General features: G+C 39.9%; 1 protein-coding gene across 3 annotated transcripts in view; it reads right to left on the reverse strand.

Annotated features, from left to right (window-relative positions):
- Positions 1-12,339, reverse strand: part of LOC147184585 (histone acetyltransferase KAT7-like) — a 30,046-nt gene that overhangs the window by 11,798 nt on the left and 5,909 nt on the right. Inside the window, exons 4-14 of one of the 3 annotated variants that reach the window (XM_086069106.1) lie at positions 11,580-11,861; positions 11,423-11,505; positions 10,107-10,193; positions 7,924-8,022; positions 7,726-7,836; positions 7,580-7,627; positions 5,982-6,173; positions 5,462-5,551; positions 4,622-4,762; positions 4,211-4,304; positions 3,935-4,081 (exon numbers count right to left, since the gene is read on the reverse strand). In XM_086069106.1, the coding sequence (XP_085925232.1) occupies positions 3,935-4,081; positions 4,211-4,304; positions 4,622-4,762; positions 5,462-5,551; positions 5,982-6,173; positions 7,580-7,627; positions 7,726-7,836; positions 7,924-8,022; positions 10,107-10,193; positions 11,423-11,505; positions 11,580-11,861 (1,374 nt within the window). The remainder of the gene's footprint in view (positions 1-3,934; positions 4,082-4,210; positions 4,305-4,621; positions 4,763-5,461; positions 5,552-5,981; positions 6,174-7,579; positions 7,628-7,725; positions 7,837-7,923; positions 8,023-10,106; positions 10,194-11,422; positions 11,506-11,579; positions 11,862-12,339) is intronic. The other 2 variants (XM_086069123.1, XM_086069115.1) reach the window with 2 other exon arrangements.

Below are 12,339 nucleotides of genomic sequence, written 5' to 3' on the forward strand. Positions count from 1 at the left end.
CATATCAAAAACTGTGATTTATAATGTGAGTCAATGAGCCAAAATCGGGCATTATTACAAGAATTTCGAGTGAATCTCTCCCTCCTGTTTGCAATAATTATAAATTGCAGCTGGCGCCATTTTGAACATCTACATTTTTTAACAATCCTGGTGAAATGTCAGGTCCCTATTGTATTTTTTTCAAATGCTTTTTCTTTGATGAAACACAGAAAAACATAAAAAAGCCAGAAAATGGACAAATAACACAGACGGGTTACTTATATGCGTGAAATTGGTTTGGTGCAGGAAATGACGGCTGCAGAACGCATAACCTTTCTACAGTGACAAGTTGAAGGCAGAGAGCGTGCCATGCATTTGACATGAAGTAGGAACTCTTAATAAAGAGTCCCATGCATCTAACAAGTGCAAATATAAGCCAGAAATAGGAAGTGGAAAATTCAAAAGGCCATTTCTACCATCGGCTAAAGCGCTCCACGTCAGTAGCACTAACATTCCTTATAGACATTACACTAAGCCCACAAAAAGAAAAGGGGATGTGTTTGTTGTGTGCCTTGGATAAAGACATGAAACCATGTCAAGCAAAGCGGAAAGACCCTGAAAGAAATTACCGTACCATGACAAGAAAATTCAGTCAAATTCCCAAACAATCTAAGAGTTGCACAGAAAAGGTTTGAAGGTCTCAAAAGAAAGATGATGACACTTTTCAATACAATAATGTGATGGGTCATTATATTCAATAAGCAATATGTAAAGGCATCGCTGAGAGCAAACCCACAGAGACTCACTGAGAATAAAAATGTCACACAATATTTACCCTACTGTGCTGCGATCAGAGATGACAAGGCAACAACCAAGTTGAGAGTTATTTTAGGGTGCTTCTGCACATGAGGACGGCTGTCCATCCCACAACTGTCTGTTGGCTGGACCGAAACTGAACCCAGACCTCATAAATGTCGCTAAAATCCCCCCCCCCCCCACACACACACACACACCCACAGTCTGCCTGTCTTGCACTGTGGATCAGACAAAGAGTTTGATGTATTTTTTTTATAGTGTTTATAGCTAACAGTAACCATTTAGAGCAGAGGTGGGGAAACTTAGTCCTCAAGGGCCGGCGTACTGCAGGTTTTGGAGGTTTCCCTGCTGCAAGGCAGCTAATTCCAATCAACAGGATCGTTACCAAGCTTATGCGGAGCTTGCTGATGAGCTGATCATATATCAGCTGTGTTGGAGAAGGGAAACATCCAAAACCTACAGGACTCCAGCCCTCAAGGACCGAGTGTGCCCACCCCTGATTTAGAGCGTGATTAGCCTGAAGGCTAATTTAAAACTCATTTTCAGATCTTACTTTACCCTACCATGTGAAAAATTTATATAAATACGTACCTGTGATTAAATGTTTTGATTCTTAAGACAATAATACATCCTTGCACTTTAATTACATCAAACTAGTAGACACCGAAGACAAAGAAAAGTGTTCAGGTTTGCATAATAGCCGCATCATGGTTGCCACGTCCAAATACAAATTCTCAACAATATAAATAAAAGCATCCAAAATCTCTGAACTTCATCAGGCGTGGCACACAATAGAAGCCAAGTGGTCCAATGATGTGTTGTCTCATATCCAAAACATCTTCAGGTAATGTGAGTGTATTTGTGGTTCATTAATATAAATACTCATGACAATCACAAAATCCGTTTCTCAGAGGATGCCAACTATCCAAGTTTACTTTTTGACATTCTTGCTTGGAGAACTCTAATCCATCACCCCCAAAATGTGAGAATTTTGGGCACTGCACTGGCTGTGTCTCCACTGCGGAGTAAAATCCATTTCGCAACGTCACAAGTTTCGATCAACACGTAAACGCCGTGCGACGGTTTCTCCCGTGACGTCACCCAAGCACCGCGCGACGAAAATCACAACAATGAGGAAAGAGAAAAACTTTAGGTGGTTGCTGTTTTTATCTGCTTTTTATTTTATGTTCTTGGCATGGATGGATGGTTTGAGTGAGAGGAGACGGCGTTTAGATGAAGAATTTAAAAAGGCTGACTCGCAAGTCACGAGTTTCGCCTTAAAACGGTTTCTGTGACGTCACTCAAGCACGGCGCCGCAAAAATCACAACAACAACGAGGAAAAACTTGTGGCGGTTGCCGATTTTTCTGCTTTTTTATGTACTTAGCGTGGATGGATGGTTTGAGTGAGAGGAGACGGCGTCGACTAGATGATGAAGGTTGGATAATTTTTTTATACTAAATTTTTTAATTTTCGTGGTAGTAGCAGGGGCTGTGGGCCGGTGGGGTGCCTGGTGGGCCTGCCGTGCCCCGTTCTGCTGCGTTGGGCTTGAGGCGCAGGCCGTGTTGGGGTGGGGGTGCACTCCTGGCTTCTGGGTTTCCTCTCCGGCCGGCTTATTTGGTGAGTTTGTTACTAGAAAGTTGAAACATGTTCAACTTTTGTGGCTGTCGCCGGAGCGTCAACCAATCAGAGAAGGTTTCATTGCTGAACCAATGAACGCAGGACATGCCACACTGGGCTATTCAGCAAAATGGATGAGCTAATTTTAGCAGTGTCCGACTATCGTTTTGTAAAAACAAAAACAATACTTCACACAATGATTTCTGTGACTTCAAGAAAAAGGCCGGTGCATGTGAGCTTGTTGGTTCAGGGTTAATTTTTCCGGTAAAATGTATTTACTGTTTTTCAGTCCATACATTTTGTGTTTTGAGAATCAAAGACTGTTGGATTTGAAACAACAGAATGACTACCGGGTTAAAGTGCAGACCTTGACTACATTAAAGCCATATGCAGATACGCAGGGACTTCCTGGTCCTGCTGAGTGGGTGATGGTCTTTTTTAGAGACCAGAATTCCAGCTCAGATATATAGAAGCTTCTGAGCAGCACTGGAGACCCCAGGTATCACTTCTCTAAATGTACCTTTTCACAGTTTTCCAACAAATCACTACCTCATGAAAGCAAGTCAGTGAAACTTCATTTGTAGAGAGTACATTTACCATTTATAATACATACATACTGACACCTGACAAAGATACAGCCTCATAAATGCTTATTATATCACTTTTAATCAGTGAGATGTCAAGTGACATAGTGGTCAGTCATAACTGATAGTATATTAGATTTACTTATAAATACTGTATAAATAAAGATGACATTATCTTGAGAACTAAAAGCAATGCTGTATTAAAGTGTTACTTTGTAACAATTTGCCCAAAAATATCTTTACAATAGCCTTTTTATTTGACCATTTGTGACCGAAACACTTTTTAATTCGTAGATTAGCTGTTTAAAATAAGAACTCCTGGAAGCCTCTGGCCAATAGACTTTTTGCACGTGACGTCACACCCCTGATAGGAACGCCCTCTCCTGGAAGCTGGACGAGCCACTTGCCTACATTGACACGCTTGAAACTCGTACAGCGTAGAATCCATTATCTTCTAAAATGGTCATATCTTGCTGTGCGGTCGGTTGTATAAATAGACAAGGGTGTAACATAGCTTTTTAGCGCATACCTACTGATGAAGATAAAATATGTCGATGGGTAGCAGCGAACAACCTAAATGACTCCAGGGAGCTCTAACAGTATTTGCGAATTTGCAGCCATCATTTTTTCACTTGTGTGTTGTGCCGATGTGACATCATGTGCGTGTCGTGTATGTGAAGAAGGGAAAATGCAGTTTCATTTTTCAGCAACAGGTGGCAGCAACATGGCAGCAGCGATTCGAAATTCAATTTTCTGCGTTTAAGTTGAAATGGATTTATACAGTGGATGGATGTTAAAAAAATAAAAAAAATTACTAGACAATATTCTCAACTTTTGTGGTAACTTTGCATACTTCCACCAACTATACCCATCTTTTTTCCCCTCTAATGTTACAGAATGGTTTCACTGGTTTGGAAAATGCCATCCAGTACTGACCTTTTATAGAAATCTCTTTCCCTTGAAAGTTATTCAGGTACCGCAGCAGCACCTCCTTCCAGTAACTGCGATAACTGATAAGGCCCAGGTCGGATAGTGGTCGCTCTGGTGAGCCCACTTTCTCCTCCACTTTTGACAACAGGTAACCTGAAAGGACAAATAAAATATAAAAAAAAGAGTGTAACATGCTAGAATCTAGTGTTCTTGTGGTTTACTGAATCTGAGAGTGACACACGTGCACCCAGTCACACACACAAAACAAGAGTTTATACTTACTGAAGTCTATAAGCATCTTGCCGTAGCCCTGCCTCATGTACTGTGGCATGGTGAGGATGCAGGATACATTGTAGTTTAGGAACGAGTTTTTTTCCTATACAAAGACAGATATACACATCAATACAGCAAAAATACATAACGGTGAGATAAACATGAGAAGTGCACTGGATTTTACCAATTTTTTGTGATCGATTAGTGTCTCTGTCATTGGGATTACCAACATTAGTGGCAATAATACAATGAACCAGCCTGGACAACTCTTGTGTGGGCTTAGCTTTAGTGTGTATTTGTTGGCTTGGTTAGCTTCAAAATATTTCACCCACATTAATGTAATGTAACTATAGAGGAGTCCCACAACAAAGAACAACAAACTAAATTTAAACCCAAAATGGTGAAAGGAAAGGACTTTACCTTGGAGAAATATCCCACAAGATGGCACCCCGTGTTGTCAACGTCAGTCATCACGTAGAAGAGGAAAGGTTCAACATCATAATACAAAGTCTTGTGGTCTAGAAAGAGTTTGGCCAGCAGACACAGGTTCTGACAGAAAATCTGCCGGAAAAACAGTGTTATAAAATCAATTTACCCCACTATAATTAAGAATTAATGATTAAGATTAATATTGCATTACGTAAATAAATAATATTTTAAACGTTATTGAGCACATTTTGATAAATTCATAACATGTAAGACAATACTACTACTACTATTTATCATCATCATCATCATAACAAGTTATTTTTTGTCAAATTCAACATTTAAAAAATTGCGTTTACAATAATTATATTTTAGCATTGAAAATTGAGAACCTTGATATAGGTATGACAAAAACGTAGCTCTTTAAGCCTTAGGCTATTTTTCAGGGGTTAACCCTTAACCCTTTTTTTTTCAGGCTTTTGGGTATTATATATAATTTCTTCTTGAAAGTCTGAGAGGACCCAATTGGAGGGCGCTAGGTTAAAAACATCCATTTGTTAATTGTCAATGCAGTTGGTGGTCTAATAAATTTGTTAAGCTTTGTAAATTGAACCATTACATGTGTTCTTTTTTCACTGATTCCTAATCACCAGTAGTTTTTATGTCTTAACTGTGGTATGCTTATTTGATGTATTTATTTATTTATTTTTTTACACGTTTGAAATAAATTGTTCCAAATAACCTTACAAAATGCACACGTAAAAATAGAAATATGATGATGTGTACAGGATTTGGTTCCTGCAACGTTTGAGGGGTTGTGTTAGCCTTTCATACCTTATTCTTCTTGCCATCGACCTCAAAAACTGAAATATTGCCTTTTCGGTAGATTTCATCACCTGGAGGATGCTTCCAAACACATTTGGCCTAATGTGAAAAAGGTAAACAATCATAGTCTGGTCTTTCTTCTTTCACACAAACACAAATTTACAACCAAAGTCTAAAAAAAACAAGAAATAAAATTATAGATTGGCTGTAGGGTTAAGATGATCAGAAGGCATGAACCCATTTGCATGTAAATACTGATCAGTGTATTTTGATGATGTCAAGCTTGTAGTGTTGTAGCGATTTACACAGCACTCATATTATGTGCGTATTCTAGGGGGGATCAAGGGGCCTAGCTCATAAGAATGATCTCTTAATATTGTCCTATTATGCTTAGTGTAAGCAGTTCCGCGAGTCACACATTGGCATCCAAACACCTGCTTGCTAGTGGGAACTATGTAATTCAAGACATTTTTTGTAAGACCTACGAAATGAGGTTTGATCCAAATCTGGATTTAAAAACCAGCCTTACCATATGTCTGCGCAAGATGGTCTGACTCTTCATATACTTAAGGCAGAATTCGCACATGTACAGCCTCCCCAAGCGGGCGTATTCCTCCGGGTACGGTGAGTGGTACCACGTGTCCAGTTCGTAGCGTCCGAACACAATGATTTTAATCATGTTGCTCCCCTCCGACACCTGGCCAGCCAGACGGAGCTTCTCCTGTAATGACCAGGGTAAGAGGGTGACGATGAAGATGGGTAGTGAAAGGAAATGATAGGAGGAGAGAACAGGGAAATAGGTTGCCGTGACAAAAGAGGGAGAAGAAAAGAGATAATGGAAAAGAGCTCTGTTAACCAGGGAAGATGAGAAGTTCAGGCATAAAAAAAACACCCAGCACAGCAGCACAATGAAAAATGATGTAGATGAGAACACTTTTTAAAATACACACACACCACTGTACTTTTAAAAAACTGTCTGCTGGAATTGTCTGCGCTATATGAGAAAACCTGAAAGTCACAACAACTGTTGGTTTCGTGTGTTTTCTAGATAGTTAATAGTTTAATGAGCTGCCTTTCAGTTGAAAAATAATACAGATTTTCTTTCATATTTCCACTTAGCTATATTAACAAATGAAACTGTTTGTAGTGAGAGAAGGAAGACTATAGAGCACAGTTAAACAAATATCCCAATATTTCAAGGGTCTATTCCAGTGGTCACCAACTTGGTGGTTGACCCCAAAGTTCATGAGTAGCCCATGGGCTTGCTTTTAAAATAGCTTGCCAGTGACCGGCCATTGTAATTTCCTTGGAATGTTGCAGAAGTGAGATTTATTGAAATTAAGTGTTGCATATTGATATTTACATTTCATACCTTGTTAAATAATTGTTGACAATTATTGTGAGAAATAATAATTAAACATGATCTGTGTATATTCAGGTGTGCCTTTTAGTCCAAAATTTACTGTAGTCTAGTCTAGTCACCTATACCAATACCACTAGTACATGACATTCCCCACTCCCCCCAAAATTTTAAAGAAAGACCTATACATCCCAATATAGCATTATTTATATATTTTTTAAGTACCGATACATTGACATAAAGCCATGTATTGGCCCGATACTGATACGTGGTATCGGTACTCAACCATATCTAATATAATTAGAAGCGTGTAACAGACTGGAAGCCCTTCACATTATGTAATCAGTACGCAAGAAGTAGCTGTCAGGTTCCAAAAGGTTGGTGACTACTGGTCTAGTCTATCAGGGCTTCGTTTGCTACTAGCATAAAGTGAAATCATGAAACTAAATTATTACAATGAGTCAAAAAAGATCCACGGTCTGCTGCAATATTTGTAATATTTTTAATAAGATAGGTAGCACCTATGTGCTGGATTCGATTACGCAACATGAATGAAACGCTGATTAAAGCTATTATCATAATGACACAACACTCGAAGCTGTCCAGTAAGGCCCCAATCGAGACATTTAATGTCTGTTTACCTTCGGAAATGGGGACTCGTTTAAGGGTCAAAACAAAATAACGTGACTTGTGAATGGGTCTCGATGGAACGGAACAGAGGGAGAAACAACAGACACAGAATAACTGAAAGGGATTGTTCCATCTACCAAGTATATTTCAGACTCCTCCTGAGGCTGCAGTGGAGGGTGTGCGGACTGGAAGAGAGAAGAAGAGGAAGAAGGGGCGGACGAGGAGGAGGAGGAGGCAAATAACAGACACAAAGAGGAGGGTGATGATGAGTTTTCTCTCTTACAAGGTCCTCCGAGGCACGTGCCTGCGCTTTCCTGAACAAGTCCAGGTCATAGTCACTGGTGATGTTCTCCAGCAGGGGCTCCCGACTCATCCCGTGGCTCTGACGGTGATCCTAGCAGTGAAGGCAAACTAATTAGAGGATAATCACAAACATGCTTCGATGTTCAAATGGGCGAAGGCAAACTTCTCATCCACACACCATGCACTTGTCCTTCTCCTCATTATTGAGGCCAGTGTTCCTTTTCTTCCTCAGCTCAGTCACCTTCTCCTTGTAGCGCAGCTGACGTTCTGTTGGGGTCTGACACATCGCTTACAGTTAGGACAAACTCACACTTGCCTGGTAGTCTCACATTCTTCACATATCACATATGGGAGGCAGCAACCGCTGCAGGAGTGGGATACTATAGCGAGACCATTTCAGATCAGAAGTAAACATAGAAAAGCAGTATTCCGATCCAAAACAAACTCACTCAGCCTCTTCCACTCTTCTATTGTAATCACTCATCTCACTCAGTTTAATACCATGCTACCATTATGAAAAAATAAATTTTGCTTGTATACAGATCGTTGGGTCTCTGGAGTGCCTACCCATTTTGCATCTGTCATCAAAGGATGAAGTTATATCAAAAGTGTAATTGGCTAAAAATCACAATATGCTGCCTGAAAACCAAGGTCCAAACACTAAGTTCTAACTATGACCTTTATGTTTTTTTAGGCAATAAAGGTTGACTGTAGAGGAGTGGTTCTTAATCTTGTTGGAGGTAATGAACCCCACCAGGACCAGTTTCCTATGCGTATTCATCAAACCCTTCTTTAATGAAAAATACGATTTTTTTTTTCAAATTCAAGACAGATAAAGGGTAGTAACCTTTTCTTCGAATCTGGCTCTTCATATTGAAGTCAGAAAATGTTATGTTCGTATTCTTCATCTCCATGTATGTTAAAAAAGTGTTCCTTTAGTTTTGCTAGATAGCTAGTTGCGCTGGACAAGAATTGCTCAACTTGGCATTGCAAACCATGCTGATTCCTATCACTCAACTTAACTCTATATTTATCGAGCACTTTTTAAAATAACCCCAGCAGTTTTGTTTTTTTTACTCATTCACTCCCAGCCATTTTCACCGAAGCAATCCCCTTTGCTTCACTTCTTGCAAGGCCCACAGAATATTGTGTTCTATTGCTATAAAAACATGGAACGTACCAAAAGAAAGATTAGAATATTTTCTTTCCTCAGGAAAAAAAAGCATATTTGTATCCTTTTCCATTTTGCAACAATTAGCATTAGAATATAGCTAAGTTTCATCATTATTCACAAACCTGTTGAAAACACTGGCAAAAAGAGCTTGTTTCAACATGGCCCTGATTGATCTCTTATACTCTGCTGCCACCTGCTGGCCATTTTTTGTAAGGTTAGAGGCTGCATCAAAGCCTTCTGTATCTCTAGCATAAAAAACAACAACATAAAAAACGTATACATGCGTTTTTGGGATCATGGCACTCATTAAAATAGAACGTTTTTAACAGGTTTTTTGAAGCAAATGAGTTAGAGATAGAACCCAGGGGCAACAGACACAATGAAAACAGTAGTGGCCCCAGAATTGAACTCTGTGGAACACCCTACGTTCTGTTATACATGTGAATTCAATTGCACATATTTGTCTGACCAGTTTCTTTTTTTGCTTGACATGAATTAGGATGAAGGGATTACAATAATACCATCACATCAGCCACAAGTCAACTACTGACCGCATAAGCCAAACAATGTAGCATGATCACATGCAGCCAATGATGGCCAAGCGGGGCGTATCATGACGAATCATTTGAGTTGGGTGTGTGTCATGACCTCCACCAAACCCCTGAGACTGACTCACCGAACCCCTACGGTTTGACCGAAGCCAGGTTAAGAACCACTGCTGTAGTGGGAGCTCAGGAAGAAAAAAAAATATATAATAATTACTACACTTGTCATCTATATTACACCACAAAATGAAACTGTACTTTCCTAAATATCTGATGACGTGAGCAGCCCAGTTCACTAGTTTATCACTGCTCAATTGCAACGTCACTGACAGGACAACTTAATGTCTGCTCTTGCCTCAGGAAGGAAAAACATTGAAAAAATTCAACTATAGATTTGATGAGATTTCTCCTGGTTGAGTATGAGCAGCTGCTTCTGGGTATACCGTAAAGTCCAGTGGAATACACAATAACTGTAATGCTCCATATTATCTCTAGCCTATATTAAATTCACAACTTCCTGATTATTTAATGCTTGCTCATTTCACATCTCATTGTCTTGCCTCGCACAGGAGACAAAAATGAATGTGACCGATGGACCAGTGGATTACGTTTATACCTATTAGCAGTGAAACAAGACCTTACCTGGCTTCTCACAGAATGCCTATTCTCGTCATGACGGTGAGACAGCGTCCTTTCATCGGCCTGTTTCTCGCGAGCTGACACCTTGCCCTGACAAAACATCAACACGGTGTGATGACAGCAACTGACAGTCGGCCCTGCAGCACAAAACCTTGCGCTTCTTCTTGTGTGTTCCAGAGGGCTTTGCAACTTGACAATTTCAATGTGACCCTGTTGGGTCCTTCCTTCTTCCACTGTGACATGTTCCCGAGTGGCTAATTTCAGCTGCGTGGTTATTAATGGCAATGTTCTCTTTTAGCGTGATGCTACAGTTTTAGTTTTGAACTTGTTAGCATGTAGTAAGGCAGTCATTGCTAATTTGTTGACATAATTAAGTCTTCTTCCGTTATCATTCAAAAGAGCTCTCTCAATGCTTTTTTTTTATTATTTTTTTTTACTCATTCCAACATGGGTTTAATTTACTCACCATGGGGATGTGGTAAAAAAGGAAGTGATGGGTTTTAATGTTGTCATTTTTCAAAAAGACCCAACAGACTCCAATAGTCACTAAAAGGAAAGGTGTGCAGTTTATGCTAAATGATCCATACCTATTGATTTTTAATCTCATGTAAAGCCCATGACAATGTACTGGGAGCAGACCTGACTTAGTCGGCTTGTTGACTATGCAACATTAGGCTACATAGACCCTTCTTATCCTACATCATTTTTTTGTCTCATTCCAATTGGTGTGTTAGTGCGTCCTTGTTTTTTGCAGTTTCTTGTGTTATAATTTTAACTCATTCACTGCTATAAAATCATAAAAAAATAAAATTAAATTAAAAAATAAAAATTAGGGGCGATGAGAAATTATTATTTTTTAAATTATAATTAATCACATGACTTAACTAGTTAAGTAATGATTAATCACAAATTTTATATCTGTTCTAAATGTACAATAAAACAAATTCTAGGTTTTTATACTCTTGTTAACAAAAGTGGAAAAAAATGTTAAACTAATAGAAATAGTTTTAATGAATTTTTGACGTTTATAGCCATCAATGGCAGTGAATGAGTTAATGTGAAAAAGTAACCTCAACAAAACAGTGTGTAAAGGTAAGCAGAGCTGAGCCGAGCTTAACAAAGCTAATACATTGCTGTGCAGTGGAAAAACGACATAATTCAACAAGACGTTGTCCGATGGAGGGGGGAAAAAAGAACCTTACTGACTTAGCCAGTTGTCAGAAAAATGTAACAAAATGGTCGTTGTACCAGCAGAGCTTCACACTCTTGGTCATGCATCAGTTTGTGTGTGCGTGTGTATACTGTATGTGTGTTAATACCTTGCATTCATCAGCTGACAGATTGTGGTATAGAGGACACCCTGATATGGAGAAGTGTCTCTCATGTCTCCCAGTCAGGTGACCTACGAGAGGTCAGAGAAGGATGTAAAACACCTTATCATTGGACATTTGGACATTCAAATTAGCAACGCGTTACCTAGCGAATTGCATCCAGGCGTGGGACACTTCATGTTGAAGTTGTAGCTCTCGTGAAAGCGCCGTCGTTTGGGCCTGTGGGAAAGGTCGTGAGCGGCGGCTTCTTTGAGCGAAAGCTCTTTTGCCAGTCTCTCATCCTCCTCTTGAGAAACGACGACATCATTGCTGGAAGACACCAGGTCATTCCCAGGGCTGGATGTCTCAACATCTGACTCTGAAGACGGAGCGTTGCCGGTCGGCGTGCGGGGAGGGGTCTCGTCGTGGCCTGCTGCCTGCTTTATGCCTACAGAGCCAATGAAGGCAAATCAAAATGGTTACTGCATGTGACGGTACTTTTGGCGGCCAACTAGGACTGAGCACAGCCTTGGATAGGAAAAATCTGCGAGTACACCCCCAACCCCAATTGTCTGTAGACAAAACAGCAGCAAAGCACTATTTTTGTCTGAAAGGAACTCCTCAGTTCATTCCTTGGCACCAAGATGACACAACAGGCGGCCAATATTCGAGCCCCCCAGCAAATAATGGGGGAGATTAGGTAATAGGCGACTTCACACAAGCCAATAGGCAAGTTCGGTCCTAGAGAGCCGCAGTCCTGCATGTTTTTGGTGTCTCCTGCCTCCAACCCAGGTGTTTCAAATCATTAGCTCAAAAGTTATAATATAAAAATATAACAAATAATCTCTAGGACCGAACTTGCCTGGCTCTAACTTAATCCCTTCTATGTTAGAATCAGAGATCGACTAATAATTTAAAAACACATA

This window comes from Leptonotus elevatus, chromosome 1, assembly GCF_054856555.1.
Source record: "Leptonotus elevatus isolate MCC_2025b chromosome 1, RoL_Lele_1.0, whole genome shotgun sequence".
Classification (NCBI taxonomy): domain Eukaryota; kingdom Metazoa; phylum Chordata; class Actinopteri; order Syngnathiformes; family Syngnathidae; genus Leptonotus; species Leptonotus elevatus.